This window comes from Oryzias melastigma, linkage group LG20 (genome assembly GCF_002922805.2).
Source record: "Oryzias melastigma strain HK-1 linkage group LG20, ASM292280v2, whole genome shotgun sequence".
NCBI classification, from domain to species: domain Eukaryota; kingdom Metazoa; phylum Chordata; class Actinopteri; order Beloniformes; family Adrianichthyidae; genus Oryzias; species Oryzias melastigma.
Genome location: NC_050531.1, coordinates 12009542 through 12034993, shown reverse-complemented (window position 1 = coordinate 12034993; position 25452 = coordinate 12009542). Strand labels below are relative to the sequence as shown.

The following is a 25452-nucleotide window of genomic DNA, read 5'->3' as shown; positions in this document are numbered from 1 at the left end:
CTTTTATTGAGAAAGTGCAACCAACAAGTTTTACATCCTTTACTGCTGCTGTATCCTTTGAACGCTCAGTGTTTCTACTGCTAGCTCTTCATTAATGCTGTTTTCCATAGGGGGTTGGGCATGTTTGCACATTCAAACCTTTAAAAGTAGAATGTGCAGCTAATTCTTTAAGGCACATGTAAATTCAAAGGACGTTTTCACACTCCAGGATGTAGTTCTTATCTCTGGCAGAGAAAGCATAAAGATAAGGGTCAGAGAAAAAAATAAGACTCCCTTTTGCTGAGTGGAGGAAAAATTCCCTGCAGAAGCTCATTTTCTTAAAGACTATCATGTTTCACAAAGTGTCGAAGTAAACAGAAATAGAGTGTGAAGATGCTGTTCCTGTGGCTGTTTGGTGGCGTGAAAAATGATCTAAAGAGACGGTAAACCTGTGAGAGCAACAGCAGCAGGAAAAAGAAAAAAAACAAGATATTCATTTATTCATTCACTCACCATCAACAAGTCTAGAAAGCATCCACAAGGTCCAGAGAAAGTAAAAGGTGTCATAGTAAACTCATGTGAACTCTCACACCAGTGGGGCTCAATGTGCCTCACTTTGTGTTTACATATGTGTCATAAGCTTTCTGTGCTGCTCTGATGCATTCATGCCTGTTTTAATCCCCTTTGATTCGGGCAGAAATGACTTCCTTTGCAGAAGCCTTTAACAAACGGCAAAGCAGACAGATGGGACGAAGACACTCCTGTTGTCGCCTGGCTTTCTCTGGATCACCGGCTGTTTCACTTTCAAATGGGCTGTGTGCTGTGGGATTAGGGTGCGCACATATTTGCAAAGGAATGCTGCAGAGGTACAAGCTGTGTATCAGGGATCTTGTGTAGATCCTACTTTAGAACATGCACACATCCATTGTATACATTCAGAGTTTTCTTGTTTTTAAACCGTCAAGTGTCCTATGACGGATTTTAGATAACATTTACAGGTTAATTTTGATTATTCTGTCAATAATTGTGTTTAGAGACTTAACTATAAAGGCCTTTTTTTAGAAAAACTAATTAATTTGGCAACTTTTTTGTGGATTTTTAAGCTGCATCTACATCAAATGTGATTCGTACGTCAAATTTGCACCGGTCACCTCTTTCTGCAAATTCACTGGGAGGAGCTATCTCCATATGTTTTTAGCCTGATTGCTACTTGGAGTGGTGTCTGTGTATCTCTCATTTACAGTGCATGGAAGACACGGAGGATGTGTAGAGATCAGGTTTATGTATTTTTGTGAGTTCTACAAAAGCATCAATAAATTTGTCTCCATGGGTTCATGAGATCAGACACTCTCCTAGCGAGCTTCACTCCTGCTGTGGGTTTCTCCAATCTTTCCATCTCTCTGTGACCCAGTTTGATGACTTGGTGTCCCACAATAGTCAGAGAGGGGGAAACTGAAAATAAGAATAAAATTGGAGGACTTTGTGTTGTTATTGTCTCAATGAAAATGGCATAAATATACATTTCTGGAGGCCCGAGCAGACTGAGACCCGATGCTGCAGCTGCCTGCCTGCCAGCTGACCTCCTGGGCGCCCTGTGGCATATAGGTGACCTGTCCAAGGTGTACCCCGCCTTCATCAGACAGTAGCTGTAGAGTGGCACAGATTTTTTTTCATAAAATATTTTCAATATTTAGACAGACTGTGCATTTACTGTTTTATTATACCACAAATGTTAAAGTCAGTTGGTATAAAAACAACTACTTAGGTGATATAGTTGCTTCATACACACTTAAAAACATAAACAAAAACTAGTTTATTCCCCGATGAAATTATCAATCATAAAAATAGATATATGTTCTGACAGTTCTTTTAACTAAAGGTTTTAGGTCATGAAATAAACACATTTTTAAGTATGTGTCATAGAGTTTTTGCATCATGTTTGTTAATTAAACATGTAAAAATGCTCAACTAAGTGTATAAACTATGTTTTAAATTGAACACACATCATTTCAAATGATATGAGTCATTTTAAAAATGTAAATATTAATAATTTTTGTACGTATAATAATAATAATAATAATACCTGGAAATACGCAGGTCCAACTAAAGCAGCATAGACAAATGTAATCATGAAGACAAGACGACAAGCAAACAGGGACCCCGCCTTCAGTACTGATTAAACAACAAAGGAGATCAAAAACCCTCCTAATGTCTGCTGGGAAATCATGATTAAACAAGGTGAGCAGAGACCAGTTAAGTATGCAGTGAAGCACAGAGTAAGCTTCGTTTAAAGCATGGGAAATGGGAGCAAAGCGGCATGGAGTTGGAGGCCTGGAGAGGTGCACAACCATTGATATGCAGCAAGTGTGTGTGCACGCAGACAACATCTGAAGGCTCACAACTTCTGCAGCGCAGAGAAAATGGGATCCTTGCATTAGCATTTTCTGCTAATTGTTATTCATTTAGCCTGGCTCTATTTCCCATGGCGTTAAGTCAACATATGAGAATACTGCATTATATTTTTCAGCATGGATGTGCTTCAAAGAAGGCAGTTTAAACCCACAAAAATGTACGAATTTAAAGACCCACTCCAATGAAAATCTTTCTTATGGCGTTTTTAACATGTTATTGTCGTATTTTTCAGATGATGGAGGACATATATAAGGAAAATGAAGCTTCAAATTTCATATCTGAATATTTCTTTATTCAATTATTTGTAAATCAGGAGCAGATCAAAAAGTTTGTTCTGTGGCTGTTATATAGGGGCTGCAGCGGTAAGTCACATGCTCACTCCATTCTCATGCATCTACTTGCAGATGACTAGATCCATGTACGTCTTTGTTTCCTCGTCTGATAGCTCCAATGTTCCTCACTATTTTTGTTGCACAGGTAATGTCAGGTTGGAATTGTGAGGGGCTGTAAGATAGCAGGAAAGAGTGTAAACAGATGGATGATGGGAAGTGGAGGTGGGCTTACTCTCTTTAATGGTCTTGCCAACAAATCAGAGGTGAATTTGTAATAAACTACTGCTTCCCTGCTGAAACTGTCATAAAAACGATTTTTATTTTTTTTATTTTAGCTAAAAACAGAATAATCATATTTCTAGGTATTTGCAAAAAAAAAACCTCTCGTCTATGCTTTCAACAATAGATAAAAATATTGCAATATGTGTAATTGCAAATATTCTTTCGATTCATTTATTTATTTTTGCCAGAAAAACAGCTTTTATATCCATCAATGTAAGAATTCTATAGGAATAAGTGATTATATTGATAAAAAAAATTCCACCTTTGTTCAGTTTACAACTAAATTAAATAATTTTCTGGTTTGAGAGTAAAAAATTAATTGACAAACTGATTTTTAACCTAATTGTGTTGAATTGTAAAGCAAATTAAGGAGTGAAATTGTGAATTAAAATCAAATGTAGCAGTTTGGAAGTGTTACTCAGCTTAATGATACTAGGTATTTTCTATAGGTTTACAAACGTCCCCCTGACTGTCCGTCATTCTGTGCATTAAAAATACAACTGGCTTCAAGTTTAAACAATAAACCAATTAGAGCACAGCTACAGTATGCTATTCTTAAAAGATAACCAAACAGGAGAGATTCTGTATCTAATGAAATACTGGAAAAATCCTGTGAATAAAAAATGATCTAAAAAGAAAGGTTTACAAACATATTACAAGTAGTTTTATTCCAAAAAGAACAATGCTGGTGTAAATTGAGGTAATGAGGCCTTTTCAATGAGAAAATCACCACTGTCACAATACATAAATGTGAACAAGTCTACAAGATTGAACCATTCTATTAAAAATTTAATAAAATGGACATAGAAAGGGAATATATTGGTACTTGTGAGCCAGTTCTCAGAAAAGAATTGCCTTTGGCAGCTAACAATGAAAAAGCATTGTGTCTGTCTTCACTAGCATGGATATGTTTCAGGGCTTTTATATGTTATCATGAAAATACATTTGTTCAAATAAAGTTTTCATGTTTCAGACACATTCAGACGAGTTCTCTTATTGTGTCTGTTTGTCTCTATCCTGCACAGCTTGGGTTCATAATTATCCATGCAATATCCTGTCACGCTTTCAGATCTCAAAAGGATCAGTTAATCTTTTATCATAAAGCTCTAATGCAAATAAATCTGTTTGTGTGTTTGCTTCATTTTTCTTCTGGTACTGCGGTTTGCAGTCCGAACACGCACAGATTGGGTTTCAGTTTCCCGTCAGACTGAGAACAAAAGAAAATTAGTATAGATAAGTATAAACAGCTTCTGGTGCAAAACCTCATAAAAGTAAATCCAGTCCTAAAATTAGCATGGTACCATTATCTAAATTCTTTAAATATACATGTTTTTTGTTAAATTATGATAGAAAATATTTGATCATTTGTTGCATTCTGGGAAAATATGTAAAGAGCACATTTTAGGACTAAAATGCACATACATATTTCAAAAAACACCCTTTTCCTCACTTTTATATACATTAGCTGCATTTTTTAAATCACAAATGTAACATTTAATTAAAATTTTAGACTTTTGGTTGAATTGCATCATTTTGTGCAATTGTTAATATGTAAAGGGGTTAGTTAACTTGATGTGGTGAAGTTTATCTTTGCTTTTAATGCTCATAAAAATAAAATATAAAAAACATTGTTTTTTCCCTTTAAATTTTTGGATAAAGTCAGGTGACATTTTTAGTTATCTGATGCTAAAAGGTGAGAGAATTTTAGAATCAAAGGGGAAAAAAAGCTTCTACGACATCTGAAGAAGCTGGCAGGTGAGTAAAAAGAGAAATTCCTGCGACAAAACTTCTTTCAAGCTGCCGAGATTTTACTCCGACATGAGATCAGAGGACATTGCAGTGTGGGGTTCATGCTCATCTCTCTATCACTAAATGTCACATACTGGGAGAACATCAAGAGAAAACAAGGTGAAAAAACTTTAAAATGCGACGCTCAGTCTGAATGAAAGACACCAAACTTAATTCTCAGTCAGACAGCAGATATGTGGTTCTTTTATCTGTCACTCATAACGTTCACATCTTCTCCTTTCAGACCATCAGGATATTAGTGTGACTGTCTGCACTGTGAGGCAGGAACAAGACAGTGAGAAAACCTGATGCTCTTGAGATGCACAGGAATCACCAAACCTAAATTTATTTGAATTGTGAGCATAAATCTTTCCAAAAGGTCAAAAAATATCTGCAAATATGAAACCAATTCTGCTTAATTTTATTTGATTCTAACGCTGTGAAAATGCTGGAGTGTCTAATGGTTCAGTATAACAGCTGTCTGACCGAAGAGTCTGCAGCTTTTATTTGCATTCATATTTTATTCATCCTTTTTCATCACTTACTGAGCCACAGGCAGCCCCTGCACAGCTCAGTGGGATTCCTCTTTGTTGAAGACGACAGAGAGGTGGATATCTCACTAACAGGAGTGCTCTTTCAGAGGTCCTGCTGGGGTGACGGAAAAAAAATAATAAAAGCTCGTAGCAACATCTAGTGTTCTGTCTAAAGGACTTTAATTCCAATCCAGGAAAAAGTAATGAGAGCTTAGCTAGCATCTCGTTTCCAGCAGGTAACAGCTGAAACTGAACAACTTTTCAATGTCTAAACTCATTGCATTGCGATTATTTCTGCTGTTGAGTTCAAAAGTGCAATAGCTTTTCATCAAAAAGCCTTTACCATAAAAAAAAAAAAAAAAACCCTTCTCAAGCACAAATCACATTTTCAAAGCTGGAAGGCATGTACTGCTGCTGCTGTTGGTTACACTTGCGCACAATGTCAGCTTTTAAATGTGTGTCAACACTGAGGTGTCACCAGACTTGGCAACTTGCAACGGCTACCAATAAAAAATATGTATACACGTGCATATACATGTTCTGGGGTTCCATGTCGCTATGCAAGTTTTTAAGTCTTACTTGGGTGGTCAGTGAAACGCATGCTAAAAGATCAACCAGTTTAATTTTGACCAATCAAGGACCTGAATTAGGAAGTGACGTACGGGTGGTGTCCTTCTCAAATCACGGAAGTGCCAACTGTTTAAAATTTGACCATGAAGGAGATATTGATAATTGAGTTTTGTGCCAAAACTGAATTATATGACACCAAATCTTTCATATTTTAATTGAGTTGAGTTGAGTTTTGTTTTATGTTATGTTTTTTTTTATTTTATTTTACTATACTATACTATACTATACTATACTATACTATACTATACTATACTATACTATACTATACTATACTATACTAGGGCTGCACGATGGTGCAGTGCTTAGCGCTCTTGCCTCACAGCGAGAATTCTCACATTCACAGCGTGAATGTGAGAGTGAATGGGTGTGTGATTGAGGGCCTGCGACAGACTGGCGACCTGTCCAGGGTGTACCCCGCCTTCGCCCATCAGTGGCCGGGATAGGCTCCGGCGCCCCGTGACCCCAGCAGGGAAGAAGCAGACAAGAAAATGGATGGATATACTATACTATACTATACTATACTATACTATACTATACTATACTATACTATACTATACTATACTATACTATACTGTTATACTATAGTATATTTTATTTTATTTCATTTTATTTTATATTATGTCATATTGTATTATACTATACTATACTATACTATACTATACTATACTATACTATACTATACTATACTATATTTTATTTCATTTTATTTTTATTTTTGGAACATTTAAAACTCAGCAAGAGATGTAATGAAAAAATAATTAAAGAAACAGAGAGACAAAAAGCTCAAAGGGTTTATTTAAGTCTTTCTCAAAAATGTAGATAGATTAAAAAAAATGTTAAATGAGTGGAAAGACACAAGTATTAAAATAAGTCTGACCAAAAAAATGCAAAAAAAGCAGAAACAAAAAAATCAAATGAGCTAATATGTGAACTACAAATATTTGTGTGTATGTATATGAAGCATAATCAGAATAGAGCTGTAAAAGAAAAAGTTTGGAGCAATATTAGCGAGATTTGCACCAATTTGACATTTTGTACCAAACCTCTTTTAACTGTGAGTACATGCGCTAGTATCAGGTAGCAACAGATCTGTGTGAACACCATGAAGCACATTCAAGAATGCCCCCATTCTTGAGTGTGCCCCAAATGCCCAGTGTGTACGTAGCTTAAGGCTTTAAAATGTTCCTTTGAGTTAAGCCGGTTTTCTCGTCTGTGAAAAGATTTTGTCAATATGGCATCAATTTCTGGGTCTAAAGCTGATTTCCGAATAAAGGTCAAATTTGAAAATGGGTATGTTTGGATCTAAGCCAAAAACACAGTCCATGTAATCCTTTAAACTTATGTGTTCACTCATGATGGGCACCCAACATAAACACAAGCTTTAATTAAGTTTGTGTGTCTGCTTGGTGCATCAACCAAAGGAGATTATGATTATGCAGAATCACCTCATCAGCTCTAAAAACCTAAAAAAGACCTATTATACAAAGTGACATGTCAGCTTTCTCCATCAATAAATGACAGGAAAGAGTGCACACCTTTGTCTGTGCACCCTCTCTACAGTAGGATACACAACTGGGTACAAGAGGTGCAGCTGATTCAGTCACACCAGCCTACGCACACACATGGGGGAGGCTCAGAGTCTGAAGCCTGACCAGTGAAATCCGAGTCATTAATGACTCACAGCAATCTGCAAAAGAACACACAGCTGATGGGAATTAACACACCCGCAAGAGGGGAAGACACCTGCTGGACAGGAGTGATGGCTACACAAACCGTAACCGATGAGGAATCACGAGGAATGACACTAATAGCCTCAAAGCTATTAAAACCAGAGTAATCTCAAATTGGTCCTAAATAAAGCTATCCTCAGCCTCTACAGCGAAAATGTCTAAACTGAAACAAAAATGTGTTTTGTGTGAACATCCCGTACGGCGCTCCAACTGCTGTCGCCTCTGGCTGTGTATCAAATCACAAACAAAAGTTATAGCTGGTGCCTCCTCTGTCAGCCCGGTTTGGCAGGAGGCAAGGCCACGACGGAGGTGGAGAAGGAGGGAAAGAGAGTGATTAGTGGCTGCTCTTCCTGCGCCTTGAGCTCACAAAGATGAAGCTCCTGATTTTTACTAAAAAGCTTCCTGTAAGTACTCAGTACTGCTCAGGCACAGCGTTTTTACCATTTTAGTTGCTTAATGACATAGAAAAAAAATGATGTTACCGCTGCAGAAAACACAAATTCCACACATCTGTTTTTTTTAACCGCTGCAGCGCGCTGTGATAAATGAGAAGAGAGACTACATTCGTCACCTGCTGGAGCTTGCAGCTCCGGGTTGGAGCTCTTTATTGGAACAAAAAAAAAGTCTACAATAATTTCAACAATACATTGTCAGACAGGGAACCAAACAACAAACATGTGAACGTCCCATTAAAATTCAGACCTCTGTGTGGGAAATGGATGTCTTTGTTAGCCAGGTGCTGCTGGATAAACCATCGCTGTCTAAGAATTGTCTTATTCACCCCAGCAGATAAAAATACATGTGCTGGAATGACAGAAAGAGATCATACAGAGTTGCTGGCTGCAGCTGCTGCAATTTACACCATTGTTTGCCCCTTTACACGATTTTGAAACTCAAGATGTAAAAAAGTTAATATTTTTTGGAACAATTGAGAGGAAATTTTTCTGATCTAATATTTACACTCAAATGTTTTATGTATATGTTTCTTTTGCTTTTTTTTTTTTAATCCAGAAATCCTTTAAGGTTTTATTCAAGCAGGAGAAAACAATGTCCTCCCTAAGCAGTCCTCCCCATGCAAAAGGAGGTTATGTTACACTTTAAATCAAATATAATATTTGACTTCTGTCTATTTTCATGCTTTATCAAGAAATATAAGCTTAACTGGAGTTTTCAAACCTTCACTGTCTGATGTCAAAGTCATCCGACAGTTGTGGCCTGCAGACTGCTCTCAGGAGGCCCTGCTAATTTCTCTGCACCATTAGGTTACCCCCCTCCTCCTCCCTGAGAGATCTCCACTGCTTAGCCTTCCAGGCTGCCCTCCAGAGCGGCCCTGTCTGCCACTGGGACGTCAGCTCTGTTGTCTATTTATATTTTTGTACAAAATTAGCAGCTTGTCCCCACACGGAGGTATGCAGGCGATAACTATTGGTGGACGCATCTGAAAGCTGCAAAGCTGCACAGGTGATGGAAAATGCTTGACACACGGAAGATGTTACCATCCAAAACTTAGAGCTAAGTCAATTTAAAGGCGTTCATGTGTCAAATTTAGGTTTAACTTTAAATCTGTAACATTTAAACAGCTAAAGAAACACTATACCACATGGGAGTCCTTGTGTCTTTTTCAACAAATTCAGCAGGTGGTTGCAAGATGGTATTTATTTTTCACACCAACAAGTGGCCATGGAGGTTTTAAGAAAAAAAACAACATACATTTTAATTTCTAATAGTTGACATCAGTCAGTGGCCACCTGGGTACATTTCGAGATTATGCGGTGGCAGTCTGGTAACAGGCAGAAATGACGCCAAAACGAAAATGGCCGACAGGTGGGTGGCCAAAGGGCGGATCCCCAGCCGGCACCAGCTCTGACTGGACAAAGTGTATATAAAAAGCAGCTCGTTCTCCACACCTGATGGACGCCTGACTGCTGTCGGCTTCATTCATGATTACACCAAAAATGTTCAAAAAATGAGGCGACAGCAGGAAATTTAGAAGATTCTGTCGTTGCCTTCCCATCACACAGTGGTAGTTTCAGCATTAGTTGGATGCTTTGTATTGGTTGAAATACCAGCGTCAGGTGTTACATATTCACTATATTGCGTGTTAAACATATCACTTCTTGGCTGCAATTTCAAGTGAACAGATTTCAGAGTCCGTGCCTCGCTCGTGTCCTAAGGCTTCTGGCTGATCAGCCACTTGGCATTTGGAAGCATGCAGGTCTGTTGCAAAGAAACAAATTAACCATGTAATCTGCATATGTCTGTGTGTGTGTGTGTGCGTGTGTGCATGCTTGTGTATGTTCAACACACAGTCACAGTGCTGTGACATCTCCAGAGTTCAGTTAGGCTCTCATTCAAACTACAGCAGACTGTTAATGTGACCTCAAAACTGTAGCTCTGCCTGTCCAGAAGTGTGTTTGTTTAACCAGGAGGAGATTTATGCTTTGTGTGTGTGTCCACAGAAAACCTGCAGTTACACTGAAAATCCTGGCACACTTTTATTTAAATGACCATTGTCCACAGAAACCTACTTGGAACACATTCAGGTCAAACTTGCTGGATTGCATGGGTTTTGTGGTAGCATGTGAGCTGCATTTGCACGTGTGTGAGTCTCCCCTGGTTGCATGTGTGTTTGTGTACATGTATGGTACAATTTCGGCCCGCAGCAGATGCCATAATCCCCTTGCAGCCATGCTTTAGGAAAAGATTATAAATGTGGCGGGAGTAGTTTGTCACTTTAGTTTACTGCTGTTGCCGCGCACACAAACACATGCACACTGTGGGTAAACTTTAGCCTGAAGACTCTATAATGCAAAGAGCAGTCCATTTATGCAGATTAGGAACAGAGAGGTACAGAATGCAAATGTGGGGAAAGGAGACAGTAGGTGGAGGGAGATTTCCTATGAGAATTAAGCATAAAAAAAAAGAATAAGATGTTCTCGTAACTACTCTATTAAAAAACAGAAATTATGAAAAGTGATGGTGTTTAACAAGCTAAACAAAAATTAAATTAGTGAGGACATATCCTTCTGTTTCATGTATTTATTGGAACATTTTTTCCTCATTTTCTCACAGATTTGCTTCACTTTTCTGGTAGAACTTTGCGTAAGAACCTAAAAATGTTTTTGATCACTCCAAGTGTGATATGACCATCACTCTGCAGCTGTTTGGCCTTTAATTTAAGGATGTCACTAATTTAACCGGACTAAAAACAGACACGTTTCTCCAAGCTGTTCAAGAAGCATGTGAAAGTGTAGTCATAACTGAATTTTTGATAATCTAGATGTTTTAATTGGATGATTTTGTCGCACCTTGCTTTGCTGAGCAGGTAGACACTGCATTTTTGAGAGCATCCATGTGTGACTTCAGCCTCTGAGTGCGCCCATGTGTGCCATGACTGCAAATCTGCTTTCCCTCAGTGGATCACACTTGGGAACAGCGTGGCCATGCCACTGTGAAGGCTGACGGACAGCAGTTAAACCAGAGTGGAGCCATTTGCCGATTGGCTTCAGTTGTGCCTTGATTTTGCAATGAAATTCGGAAGAATCCTTTCAAAAAGGCATGGATTTCTTACATTAATTTCAGATAAGTTGTATTTTTTACATAGGAAAAGAATGTGACAATGTGCAAACGGAAGACGTGATTTGGTCAGTATTGCATTTATGTCTGTATCTATTCACACCTTTCTACAGCTACAGCCTAACGACCATTAAATCAATGAGTTTTCTTTGCACTGACCACATCAAGAACTGATAGCATTTCTTAAATGAATTTATAGACAAACTAATTTCCAACAGGTTTAAACGAGTGTTTAACAAGAATGTACAAATGGCTATATTTACATGTAGCTGCTGGATGTTGTGACACGAAGCCCATCTGACCGCAATGAGAACATTACTGAGCCGCGGGGGGAAAGACAAGCATCAAGAAAGACAGACAGGAAGGAGGAAGAGAGAAGATCGATGCAAGGCTCGCCACCTTTCTGGACTGCCTTCATCGCTATCCTCAAATCCCCCTGCCTCACTCCACCGGGACTCAGAGGGATGGGTTCATCCCCTCAAATTGAGCAGGAAATATTAATAAAAAACTGAAAAAAGATGGAGTTTGTAAAAAGAGACAGTAAATTCCAGTGCAGATTTGGCCGTGGAGTCCATCAATTCTGTCGTGCTGACACATGAAGCACCAGAAAAATGGGGTTGCAAGTTCATTCAAAACATAAAACATCTTGTCCTAAAAGCAAAGACACCCACGTTGCACAATTCTGTAAGCCTTTCACTGACATTTCCACAAATAAACACCAAACTGTCTCCAAACGGTTTTGATATGTTCCACGCCCCACCCTAGCTGCCTAAATATGAGGAGTTTAATATTCACCGACGGAAAGTCGGGGCACTGGAACAGCTCCCCAAGGCTGCGGACCGACATGCATGAATAAAAACCTCCTGAACAGACATTTAAAAATGCACACAGCTCATTTGTGAATGCATCCAGCTGCTGTTCCTGCCTCTCTTGTCATTTTTTTCCTTCAGATTTGTAAATTACATTCTTCTCATTAAAGCCTCAGATATTTTTTTTTTACTTTTAAGGATAATTACAGTTTAATGGAACAGGAAAATTCACCTTCACAGTGACTGCATTAAAAACAATTGAGAATTAACCCAAAACATATGCCTGACAGTTGATTTATGGCGGTTCCCAGCAGGAGACCTCCCATTCATTCTCGCCTTTTCCCTATTTATTCCAATGTTTCCAGCTGTTTTAACCACTTCCAATTATTATTTTTCCTTGACTGCTTTTCTTTCTTTTTATTGCTCAATCAGTTTTGCTAAAATATGAATCAGTTGTAATGAATTGGGAACAAACAAAATCCAAAAAAAATGACTAAACTACACAGATTCTCGCTCCATTTCAGTGCCTCTCCCTCTCATTCATTCACTTTCCTCCACACACTTCCCTCCTTTCCCTTCCCTCAATCTTTAATTTCTCTTTCCTTTTAATCATCTCCCCACGAAATCTAATTTTTCCACCCTCACTTCCAAGTCCTCCATCCTTCAATCACCCAAAACGCCTCTCAAATGTGTTGCACCCATTCATTTTTCTGCCATCCCCGCTGTGGGTACGTTACAACACTAACCTGCCCTTCTGGCATGCGGAGCAGAGCCAAGCCTTGTCCCTCTTGCTGTAGGTGCAGCAGGTCTTGCAGACGTTGTACTGGCAGTCCAGGCACTGGCGCTTCGGGTTGAGCAGGAAGGTGAAAGGAGCGCAGCAGCGGATGCAGCAGTGCTCGTTGAAACGGTGCTGCTTGGAGAGGATGGAGCATCTGCTGCCTTCCTCCGCCAGCTCCTGCTTCATTTCACTGCGAGAGGGATGGAGAGAGAGAGAGGGGAGCGAGGGGAGGGGGAAGAGGGGGGGAGGAAAAGAGAAAGGTCGGTGAGCGCCTGGTTGGTTGTCAAGTGAAAGCGGCACTGGAGACAATGCCGAATAATTAGAGGAGCTCTGAAAAATGACAACCTCAAAGGGAGCAGGATATGGAAACAAAACAGAGGAGCCCAGATTGGGGATTGGGGCTGGTGGTGGGGGGGTTTGATAAAAACATCTTCTCCCTTCCCATGCCTCCCCCTCTCTCACAGCGATTTGCTGGAATGAACCTGATGGCTGGCATTTCAGTTCAGGAGGACCTGTCATGCCTTGTTTGCCTGTATCAGTCACAACACAGCTGAGGCAAGCCTCGTCTGCTGCCTCCAATAATCCGGCTCTGTTATTTGTTAATTAAAGTGTTTTGACAGAAAATGGGCATAAATAGCATTTAAGTTCTGGTTCATTTACAGCCTGGAGCGAGCAGAAGATTCTGCACAGGAAACTTTTGGACAACCGTCTAATTCCTAAGAGCTTAAATCCACAGAAATGGAGGAGAATATGAAGACGGTGCTGTTTTCTTTTGCTTTTTACAATTACTAAATCAATTTCTCCCAAGGTTTGTGTGTGACATTAGATTTTAGAGGAAGAACTAAAAACATCTATACTTGTATTACTGTGATTCACCAGTCGATATTGGTCCTGAATCACCGTTTCAAACCCCCTCCAAAACCAGAAGTCTTTGGTGATTGTCAGCTTGATGTGCAAAAACAGTGAAGTGCAGACAGCAGCTCCTTCTTTTGGGATCATGCATAATCACACAGTTGACAGGTGCAAGGTAAACATGCTCCAAGACCGGAGGATAAAAAAACAAACAAGGGGATCCAGACAGTTCAGAAGCAGCGGGTCCTGCAGGACATAATTAGCTTCCTGAGTGTGAAGTGAGACTTATTTTACTGTAAAAATGAGGGGAAAAGAAAGGTAGGCAGCCGAGAAGGCTGCAGCACAAAAGGTGAAGTATTTAATAAGGATTTTTTTTCTTACACTTGACAGCTGTGCTCATTACTTGGTGAAATAAAATCTTAAATAGGAAGCCAATCTTTCATCCGTTAACATCTGATGTTTCAAACTACAAATGAAACATGCTTATCTGTCAAATTTGAGGTATGAGCCTCACCTAATGGGCTGTCTAATTTCGAGAAAATGACACATTCTGTGTTTAAGCACCATGTCTCCTTCCATTAATGCCAATAGGAATGTGTCAACAGATTCTTAAGAGTCATTGATGTATCAGCGTCTGAACGACTGAATGCTAAATGTCACTTGAACAGATTGATGAGGCTGTGGGTCTTCTCTCAAAAGCACTGCAGACACAACATGATAAACAGAGCTTGTTTATAAAATCGGCAGATTTATTTTTCCTACTGTCACCGTCATCCCTTTCCTTACACAATTAAAACTAACATTTTAGCCTAAAACCAAGCTCACAATAAGTAAGGGATAGTGTTATTAACACAATCACAAGCTACCAAAAATGACATAACCGCTGTCTATCTGCTTATATTTGCAGCCACAGATCACAGATCTAAACAATAAATATAATTATAATGAAAATAATAGCAGATTGCAGCTCATTCTAGTTTAAAAATCCTAATTATTTTAAAATGAAACCCTCCCCAAGCTTTTTTGGAACCCCAAGGAAAAAGAGGTTTGATAATATCATCTGTAAATCAGTGTTTTAACCAGCAAAGCAGCTATCTGAAGGCTTGATGCTCTCATAAATTATGCGTATGGGTTTTTTCCTCCGTATGATTTGTGCTGACCAAGCCAGGCGCTGTTGGGACAGACTTTGACAAATAAGGACTAGTTTTTCATTTATATCACAAAACAATCATCACTGGAACATGCTGTACATTTTATCCTTAATAACACGCAACGGCAGGTTGAGATCTGCAACACATTGCTCCGTGTTTACACCACCAACCGTCGGCTGCCGTCAGGTGTGAATGGAAGCAGAGACGCAGAGATCGAGATGTTGCTTCTGGCGAGGTGTGAAGGGGAGTTCGACTTTAGCAGGCGTTGAGTAAATTATTTAGGATGCACCTCCACGGGAAGCCAGGCCACAATATTCAGGGTTTTCACTGAGCCACAGTCACACACCTAAAGATGTGCAACATATATGCTAAAATGAATTGCTTTTGATTGAAAGAAAATCAAATAAGCAAAACTACATCATGCATATGAAACACAGCAAATGTAAAACAAGGAGATGTATAAGATGGTTGATTTTTTTTCATCACTTTACAAGATTGATGACTCACTGGATAGCAGAGCAGAATATTGTGAGTTCAGCCTGCTGTAAATTTCCGTTGCACAATACAGCAAGCCCATTGGTGGCATTTCAATCTGAAGTTATCAACACTGTTCCTCAAGCATAGCCTTCACCAGGAAACTGATTGCTTTTTCTCTGCATCGTTACACGAAGCATATTAACAGCAAAACAGTCTCATTTACGGCATCATCTGGGGGTGGGTGGTGGTGGGGGGTTGATGGACAGGTGCAGATATGAAGGCACAAGATATTAAAAAAATTGTACATAGGCACTCAAAGCAAACACTGAGGTATTTTTTGCTTTATTCATATTTTTTTGTGAAATTCCATCTTTTTTTGTCTTAATTTATACACTATGTAGATGTAACTAAAAAAAGCAGTCACCGATTGGCTCACTTTGTCTACTTATTTATCAAACAGACTCATATATCTCCAAAGATGGAGTCTGACATGGTTGTTTGACCCTCTTTGCAAACTTATACATCTATTACCGAGACATGAAAACTTCATTCATCCTTAGTCTTCTGACTGCAGGCACGTCCTGGTATCAGCAATCATTTTCATTAAAATGCTGATTGCTCCCTTGAAGAATGTGTCCTTTTGAAAACCCCAGAAGGTCTATTTAAAATTTAATTAACACAAAATCCTGCAGATACTCATCTTAACTCGAACAGTAAAAGTGCAAAAAAAGAAAACAAACTGCAAGGTTGTTGCATGAAAAGAAAGGTTATAAGTCATCCAAACTCATAAACAGTGAGAACCAAGAAAAAAAAGAAAAATTGAATTGAAAAGTCTTCATTACAATTTGGATATGTCTTTCAAGAAAAATGAACTTGCAATAAATTCATTTTTGCAATAGAAACAACACACATTGCAAAACTCCTGCATTAATTAAAATACCTATGAACATACAGATTACATACACATAACATACAGATTAGTAGTAAATTATTGTATCCACTAATTATGGTTGGGGTTGGACATGTAAAGCAGGTGAGATTGATTAGAAATAGAATCCAAGAGTGAGATGGGCTGCAGCCTGAAACTATAGAAACTATTCAAGAATAATTTCAAAATAAAACTGAAGAAGGAGAGATTTGTTGTAACAAAGAAGAAGTAAATACGACCATGTAACGAAATGCAACGTAATGTAACATACAACAGCATAACGTACGATAACATCACAAACTTTACCATCACGACCTACAACATAATGTACAAAAACATAAACTGTAACATAACAGACAGGAACATAATGTACAATAACACAGCATTACTTACAATAACATAACATTTATAATTATTTAGGGTAATATAATGCAACATAACATACAATAACAACTTACAATAAGATAACATATAATAACATGACGTACAATTACATGACCTATCATAACATTATGTACTATAGTATAACATAACCGACCATTTAGCATTACGTAGTGTAACGTGGTGTGGTGCGTCGTAGCGTAACTTAACACAATGTACCATAATGTAGCATAACATACAATAACATAACGTACCATGGGAAAACATAATGTACCATAATGACGCATGTCACATAGTGTAATGTAATGTAGCGTAACGTAGAGTGGCATAGCACGATGTATTGCACCATAACATACCATAACATGAACAAGTAACATGACGTACCATAACATAAAATTAACTTTAACAATTAAATCCATTATGCAGACATTTTATAAAATACATAAAAATAGTAAAAAAGTTTGTTTTTAAAATTTAGAACAATGCGTCAAAAAGCAACTATGAATCAGATTATGATAGCTATCAATAACTATAATGTTATAAAAAAATACAACCAACGAAAAGCTAATAAAGCCACTTTATTGTACTTATTGCTTGAATTGCTGTTTACTGAAAAATAAGTGATGTCAAAAATAGGTCCAACATTTTCCCAACTACCATGTCAAACACATTTTCTGTAGTATTTACAGCTTTACTGCTTCACAGGAGCAGCAATAGAGTTTGGTGGATGCAGAGTGAATTTCTGCCAAAGCAATCCACACTTTGAAAGTTTTAAAGACAGCAGTGAACTCAATGAAACATTTCCTTTGTTTGCTCCACACAGGACTACCATTTCATAAAAGTGTTCCACGTGAAGTTTGTTTCTTAAGTTTTCCTAAAGCTGATTCTGCAGTTCAGAGAAATGCCCAAAGCATCATGACTCCAGCCCCTTTTACTGTCACGATGATTAACTCAAGCAGCTCCAGATTCATTTAGAAGTTCTGCAGGGGTGGAGTTGCAAGATTCCAAATCTTGAATGAGAATCTATTGATTATGGAGATTAGCCTCTGCAGCATAAATGTTGACAGTGTTGTGAGTTTGAGAGGGAAACAGAATACACCCACAGAATACTGATTCACTTCATATTGCGGTCTGTGCCCTGCTTCGCCTCTTCACTCTCCTCTTCCTCCATCTATTAAGATAGCTATGTTCCTCTCATCTCTCTCTGACGTTCTCCCTGTGTCTGATGAAAAACAAAGAGGCTTAAGTTTCTGGCTGCGCTTGATTCATGTTGTGGCTGGAATTATAATCCAGATAATGGCACTTCGCAACTTTGCAAAAAACAGAAACAGGATCATTTTTTCTGAATTAAATGTCACTGTCAATCACTTTGAAAATTATGATTTAAAAACTGGAAAGACAAACACACTGCAGAGACCTATTGCAATTCATCACCATGACTGCCACAAAGCAAAACAGTGCATTTTCTGCAAATTTAGTGCAAAACATTAGCTGTTTGATTTAACCATGCATAGTATATTTCATGGAATTCAACGCCCCAAAAAAGGAAACGTCAGCCTTTTTTTACAAATCAAACAGTTCCTCCTCGCAGTCAGCATCATTAAGTTAACCTGTAATGTGCAGTGATCTCAAAAATTAACTTCTCTTTCCTACATGCAAATTATTGTCTGAGCCGAGTCATTTAGCTGTTCCTTTGACGTTCAATCATTCGGAGCAGAAATTCACTTTCAGGCGAAGAGTGTGGGGCATTAAAATCTGAGGGTGCTTAAATTGAACCGGGTGTCAATATCATGCAGGGAGTTGTTAAAAGTAATTCACAGTGCATAGATTTTTATCGTAGGAAAATGCATTCGGCAACATAAAACGAGAACAGAGCATTCTATCGACTGCAGACACACTGATTCTTTTACCACCCCTAAAATGGAGACACAAATGAAAAACTCTGCAAAGTTAGGGGAGACCTTTGTTGTTTTTTATCGGATGTAATTATTGCTGAGCACAGGATTGCCGCACAATTGATTGGACCACAGCGTCTAGTGTTGGAGTCTTTGATCAGCACCACCTTTCCACTGTTCCCCAGCTCTGGAGCAGAGGGATGTTCGAGCACACTAAGCTCACGAGGGCATTTGTGTGCACGCCGCATTCAGGAAAGATGTGCTAGTGTGTGAGCTCGTATCGATCTTTTCATTTCAAGTGTACAGTAGCTAATAGCATTTGGTAAGTGTGAATCGATCCAGGGTTTTTCAAGTGCTTAATAAGCATTTGATTGAAAGAGGATAAACTGTGATAACACTGGTCTGCCTGTCTCTTTCTATGCGTGACTTATTGTGTCCATATTGAGGGGAAATCCATCGGTTTTAAAATTCCTATCAGAGAATTATTTGCAGAAGTTGTACTTTTTGACATAATGATGCAAATTTGGCAAATATCAATTTAACAATCCATTTCTTTGGTAAATAACTGGGCATACTCGCATTTTTAGAGGGTGAGAACATTCTGGTGATGCAAATGCAAAGATTACTTTAATCTGAGAGGACGTTCAATTCAAGTATGAGAGCAATGAACATATTTTTTGGAAAAAAAAAAAAACAGCCCAAAGCATTAAAAGCAAACGATAAAGTAGCTGCCAAATTAGCTTTTTGGGAGAGTGATCAACTGGCTTTTAAGAGAAAACTCTTCCTCGGAGCTTAGTTTATGAGATGTAGGAGGTTATGGTTTGGGATTGTTTACTTTACCCCAAGGACTCTGTTTAAATCCTTCATCTGAATCTGAACTTTTTACCGGGAAAAACATTCTGAATTTACAAATATGACTGTTAAAAAATAAAAAAATGAAGAAATTCCCAATCGAAATCACATGTTCATCTGTCTAATATTTAGAATTGACATCTGATTTAGTCTAAATGTTAACATCTGACATCCTAAAAGGATTTCTTTAGTGAAAAAATAAATATTTTTGTAAATGTGAAAAAATAAAAGAAACTTAAGGGAGTCTCATGACAAATAACAGATGGAGTGTGAGGTGGTCGCTGCAGAAACTGCATCAAAACTAGAGCTGAGTTGGAAGGCTCTCACTTTACCAATAATCTGACTTTTCTTACCTTCAGCTGAGCCTCAAGCTGTTGATTGTGAACGCACAGATAAGATTGCAGATGCAGCTGTGGAGGGAAATGAGCTTCCTTTACTGGTAGCTAGAGTCTCCTCGAGGTTCAACTCTCACTTATCAGGGAGGAGCTCGGAGTAAAGTCGCTATTTTCCACTTTGAGAAGAGTCGACAGAGGTAAAGTGAGAATGTCTATTTTCAGACTGGTCTGGGGACGCCTCAGTGTTGACAGGTGACAGTGGAGACAGGTGGGGTGAAGGTGGATGGATGTACCAACAGCTGAAGAACACCAACAATAGAGCAGCCAATTAGGAAGTTAAAAAAATGGTTTATTGTATTTTTCTGGCATCAAGCCTGCAGATCATAAAGCTTCAACCTGAAGTATTTTATGTAGTTAATTTACGCCGCAGACATGAATAATTCTGTTCATCTATGATGACCTTGGTGGGGCGCATTCATTCACTGAATGAAAAAAAGAGGAACCACAGCAGTCCTGCTTCTTCTGTCTGCCTCTCATCTGTACTGGGTATTAGATAAGGGGCCCACTGGTGGATTTTAATGCGGAATATGTCTTGTCTTCCTTTTAGATCACCTGTCTATCATCCTGAAGACAGGGAATGAGAGGCTCAAGGTGACCACAGCAGCAGTGCAGCAGGAAGGATGTGATACTTGCAACACTTTTTTAGCAGAGTGAAGCTGCAGAAAGCTACTAAACATTTGTCTGATGATGGAAGATATATATAAAGAAAATTAAGCTTAAAATTACAAAAACTTCTAATTATTTCTTTATTCAAATGTAAAAATGCAGCTGGAAAAAGCTTGTAGCTGTGATGTAGAAGCAACTATGGCAAACAGCAAGCTCCCTGCTCCGCTTCATTCTGAGGCATCCACTTATAGACAAACTGATCAACGTACATCTTCGCTTTCTTTATCTTTTGTTGCAAGAAAAATTGCATTATTATAATTAATAGACCACTGAGAACGCTTTTAAAATTGAGAGTGAGACTCTAAATGTTTCAAACCAGTTCTGTTTATTCGCAGTTCTAACAGCTCTTTCATTCAAGTGATGGATTTGAAGAGAAGAGATTTGGAAAATCCAAAGAAATCTAACATTACAGAACAGAAATGTAATCAGATTTATATGTTTCAAACAGAGCTGCCTTCCCCACTGCTCCACTTGTACTGGAATTGTTAATATTGACCCAGCCAAACCTTTTGATGTAGAGTTTATCCAGAGCTTTACAGTGAAGTTGGAGCAATTACTGAAGGCTGTATGCAGTAGAAGAATCAATTACACACAGCTTATGGACAGATTATCAAGCAAGAATTGTCTTAAAACTCGATTTTACTCATTTATTTTTAATTTCTGAGTCCTATCTTCATTTATTTTCCCCAATTTATGCCTTCTTGTGTCAGCAACACTTTTTTTCTTGAGTGCTTGCCAGTTTTTTGCTTCCCCCTGAGAGGTTTATGCATTTAAAATTTCAGCACCATCATTCCAGGCCTGTAGGAATCAACATTACACACTCCATCTATGGCTTACTTCCCACTGAGCTTCACACATCAGCAGCCTTCAGTTTCCAAATCCTTCCCTTTCCTCTCTCATCTTCTCCTCTCTGCAAACCTACGGCTGGAATGAAGCCTCTGGGCAGCGGGGACTTCGTTTTGAGTCAACTTTGGCTGGCAGCGATTATCCAGCAGGCGAGTAATGAGCCCTCACAATGGGAAACAATCCAAGCCAAATGTGTGCTTGGCTGATAACTTTTCCAATCAGACGGCTCTGCCTGCCCGCTGCTACATTAGAGACGGAGAGACAGAGAAAGTTCAGACAATACATTATTTTGTCCCATTTTTGAAGAAACACAAACTGAACTGTGAGCAGACATGGAAAAACTCAATTTATATTTTGACAGATTTGACTAAATTCTTCATTTACTCATTATGGAATCTATGAGTTGATGGAACCATTTTCCAATTAAAGAAGATGAATGCAAAATATTTGTTTATTTACTTAAGGTATTGAGAGAGTATAAAAACACATTCAATTTCTATTAAATCTAGACTTTTTGACGTTTTGGCTTTTTGTAGTCAAGAATTTTCCAGTCATCTATCAAAAGGGTGTTTTTTAATGAAAAAAAAGAGAGAAAAAAACAAGTTTTTGTTTAAAAATAATTAAATATGTGGTAAGAGTTACTCACTCCCCTTAAGTGACCTTGTTTTTCTTTGGTCAGATTTATCCTGAGGACATCCAAGCCCAGATGTCAAACTGATGTCAATCTCAGAGTGTGATGACCCAAAATGGCCACAGGGGGCGCACTCAGGGCAGCTTTAACTGCTGTGCTTCTTAAAAGGAGCAACACAGCAGATTCGTGGATGTTGGATTTATTAATAAAAACTACTTATGAAGGTTGGCAAAGCGGTTTCTTGTTTCTTATAGGCTTTTTCCTCTGGCAGCAGTGGGTGCAGTTTATTTTTCAAGGACAAAAATGCAGCTCTTAAGATTTTCGTTAGTTTGTCTATTTTTTATTAATCACAGCAGGTACAGAAAAGAAGGAAGAAAAAATATTTGATTCAACTTTAATTGTATCCTTCTGAACCAACACAAAAGTATATTCAATAATGTAAATGTATTTTAGGTTAAAATTAGAAACATATGGTTAAGACTTTAGCCATTAGAGGAGGTCCAGCACTCCAGCATTATAGTTTCCTCTGCAAATTTCAGTCTTAAGATTCAACTCACCATCCCATGTACAGTAATTTAAAAAATAAAGGCTCTAATAGATTTGCAGGAATATTAATTAAAAGTTATTTTTCCCCAAAAATTCTTCACATTTAATTGCAATTACCGGTATAATATTTGCTATTGTTGGTTTCTAATTTCTGTTGTAGGAGGAACATAAATGTGAAAGCTAAAAATGAGGGACTATTTCTGTGTCTGAAGAAGCAGAGCAGCTCTGAACATCCCTGAGTTGAGAGGAGGAGGAAAAATGGACAAAAAGAGACGATTAGCATTGTTTCAAGTGAAAAAGGGAAGGGAGTTTTGTTGAAGATGTGCTGTGGTCCTGACATAACGAGACTCCAGCACTTGACTAGGGCTCCAGGTCCCTGTTCAATTCTGAGCTGCAGCCACTATAAGTCATACCTCAGAGGCTGTGCTGTATTATTCACACTGTGAGGATGGAAGTTATTTCACAGGGTGGGAACTTTTAAGAACAAAAGCTAATGTGCGAATGTGGCCTTGAGTGGATCTGTGAGCTTTCAGGAACTTGTCATGAGGTCTAATAAACACATCAAACCAGTCTGTTAGATTTGGACAAAAGAAGGACATTGAGTTCACACAAAAAGTGCACTGAACCCTGAATCTGTCAAACTCACAGGTGGGAAAGTGACTGATTGGTGTGAGTCTCCCTCTGCTCTGGCTCCTTCTGTGTCCAGATGGACAGAAAAAGAACCTAATACAGGTAATTTGAGGAGAGACAACTCGGACGGTATTTCACAATGTAGGAGAAGGGCTTTCATTAACAAGGGCCCTTCAAGCAACTTTCAGGAAGAAACAGCTGGAATTAAAAACATTAGAGAAAACTACATCAAAATAAAAACAGCAGAAGAAAGACCTGTTCCAATAAAAATGGTGATTTAGGGAGTCTGCTTAATTTGGTCCGAATTGAGTCCTGAACTTTGTGTTTAGTCTTTCAGGCTACAATCAAATGAAGATTTCTGTTTCCAACCAAAGTTTGAAAACAAAACCATGTGACTAAAGATTATTCAGTTATTGGCCAAGAATTGCAAGGTCGGGGCAAAGTGACGAGGTAATGGAAGTCTATGCTTTCCAATGCATACTGGAATAATTCACTTTTCCAAACTTTATATTTTGCTGATCAATTTTGAATGCCTGTATTAATTAAGGTCAGGTACAACACTTTCTATTGCTTCTTTGGTATGGCAGAGGCTTATTTCAAGACTTTCTGTTTGCATCCCATGATGCCCGACTACAGTGACCATTCTGGTCCAGTTGTTCCACTCCGAGCATGGAGTCTATTCAGACTAAGGAGCTCAGTCTGATTGAAAATGAACCAAGACCACCTTAACACTAGAATTCCTGAGTCTGCGCAAATTTGCGCAGGGAAGAGTTCCCCCCCTCTAGTCCGAGAGCCCATTGTTGTGTCATGGTGGGTCACTGATGAGCCATTAACTTGCCCATGTTTTTACTCACATTTGAACTAAAGTTCCATCTCATTCCTAACCCAGAGTTCAATATGATTTTGCTCCACCTTTTGCTGCTATTGCAGCTTCAACTCTTCTGGGAAGGCTGTCCACAAGGTTGAGGAGAGTATTTATAAGAACTCTGGATCATTCTTCCAAAAGCTCATTGGTCAGGTCACACTGATGTTGGTGGAGAAGGTCTGGCTCTCAGTCTCTGCTCTAATTCATCTCAAATGTGTTCTATGGGGTTCAGTTCAGGACTCTGTCCTCCATGTCTTTATGGACCTTGCTTTGTGCTCTAATGCACAAAAATGTTGGAAGATGAAGGGCGCTCTCCAAACTGTTCCCACTAAGGTTGGGAGCATTGTCCAAAATGTTTTAGCATCCTGAAGCATTGAAAATTCCTTTCACTGGAACTAAGGGGTCTGAAAAACAAGCCCACACCATCATTCCTCCTCCACCAATGCAGTCTGAAACGTCCCGTTCTCCTGCAACCTCCAAACCCAGACAGTCCATCAGCTTTCCAGATAGAAAAGTGTAATTCCTCCCTCTAGAGAAGACCTCTCCACTGCTCTAGAGTCCAGTGACGGCATGCTTTACACCACTGCATCACGCTTTACATTGTACTTGTTGATGTGTGGCTGGATGCAGCTGATGCCATGGAAACCCATTCCATGAAGCTCTCTGTGTACTGTACTTATGCTGATCTGAAGGTCATATGAAGGTTGCAGCTCTGCAGCAACTGACTGCAGAAAGTCTATGACCTCTTTAGACTTTCAGCATCCTGGCTGAGTTGTTCCAAATTCTTCCATTTTGTTCTGATAGAACTAACAGTTGACTGTGGAATATTTAGGACATTTCAAGACTGGATTTGTTGCTCAGGTGGCATCCAATGACAGTTCAACACTGGAATTCACTGAGATCCTGAGAGCAAAACATGCTTTCACTACATTGCTGAGGAGTGATTTTATACACCTGTGGTCAAAGCAAGTGATTAGGACTCCTGATTCTGATCATTTGGATGGGTGAGCCAACACCTTTGGTCATATAGTGCATGTTTATGACTTATAAACATAGACACATCTTCAAGTCAAAAAGACAAACATCCCAATAGGAGCAAGACTCACACTCCTCTAAAACCCTTAGCTCTATTTCAAAGGTAAAAATAAAAGGTAAAAATAAAATATAAAAGTAAAAACAAATTTAATGTGGACTGAGCAGGATTCGATCCCATGACCTTCTGAACCTTCTGACCACTTGACAGTCTAGTGGCGGAATCTGGAATTTCCCCTGCATTGATCAGATTAGAGGTAAAACTAAAATATAAAAGTAAAAACAATTATTTAAGGTGGACTGAGCGGGATTCGATCCCATGACCTTCTGAATGTGAGTCCGCAGCCATAACCACTTGACTGTCTAGTGGCGGAATCTGGAATGCATGTCAAACTTAAATTTAAACCTGACAATCTGGATTGCGTAAACAGGAAGTCATTGTTGATGGTTTAAAGG

The 25452-nt window shown here is 38.7% G+C and overlaps 1 protein-coding gene across 4 annotated transcripts in view; it reads right to left on the bottom strand.

Annotated features, from left to right (window-relative positions):
• LOC112151346 (myosin VIIA and Rab interacting protein) overlaps positions 1 to 25452 on the bottom strand; it is a 113093-nt gene that overhangs the window by 36061 nt on the left and 51580 nt on the right. For all 4 annotated transcript variants that reach the window (XM_024280215.2, XM_024280217.2, XM_024280218.2 and 1 more), the window contains exon 3: positions 12818 to 13039. In XM_024280215.2, coding sequence (XP_024135983.1) covers positions 12818 to 13039 — 222 coding nt within the window. The remainder of the gene's footprint in view (positions 1 to 12817; positions 13040 to 25452) is intronic.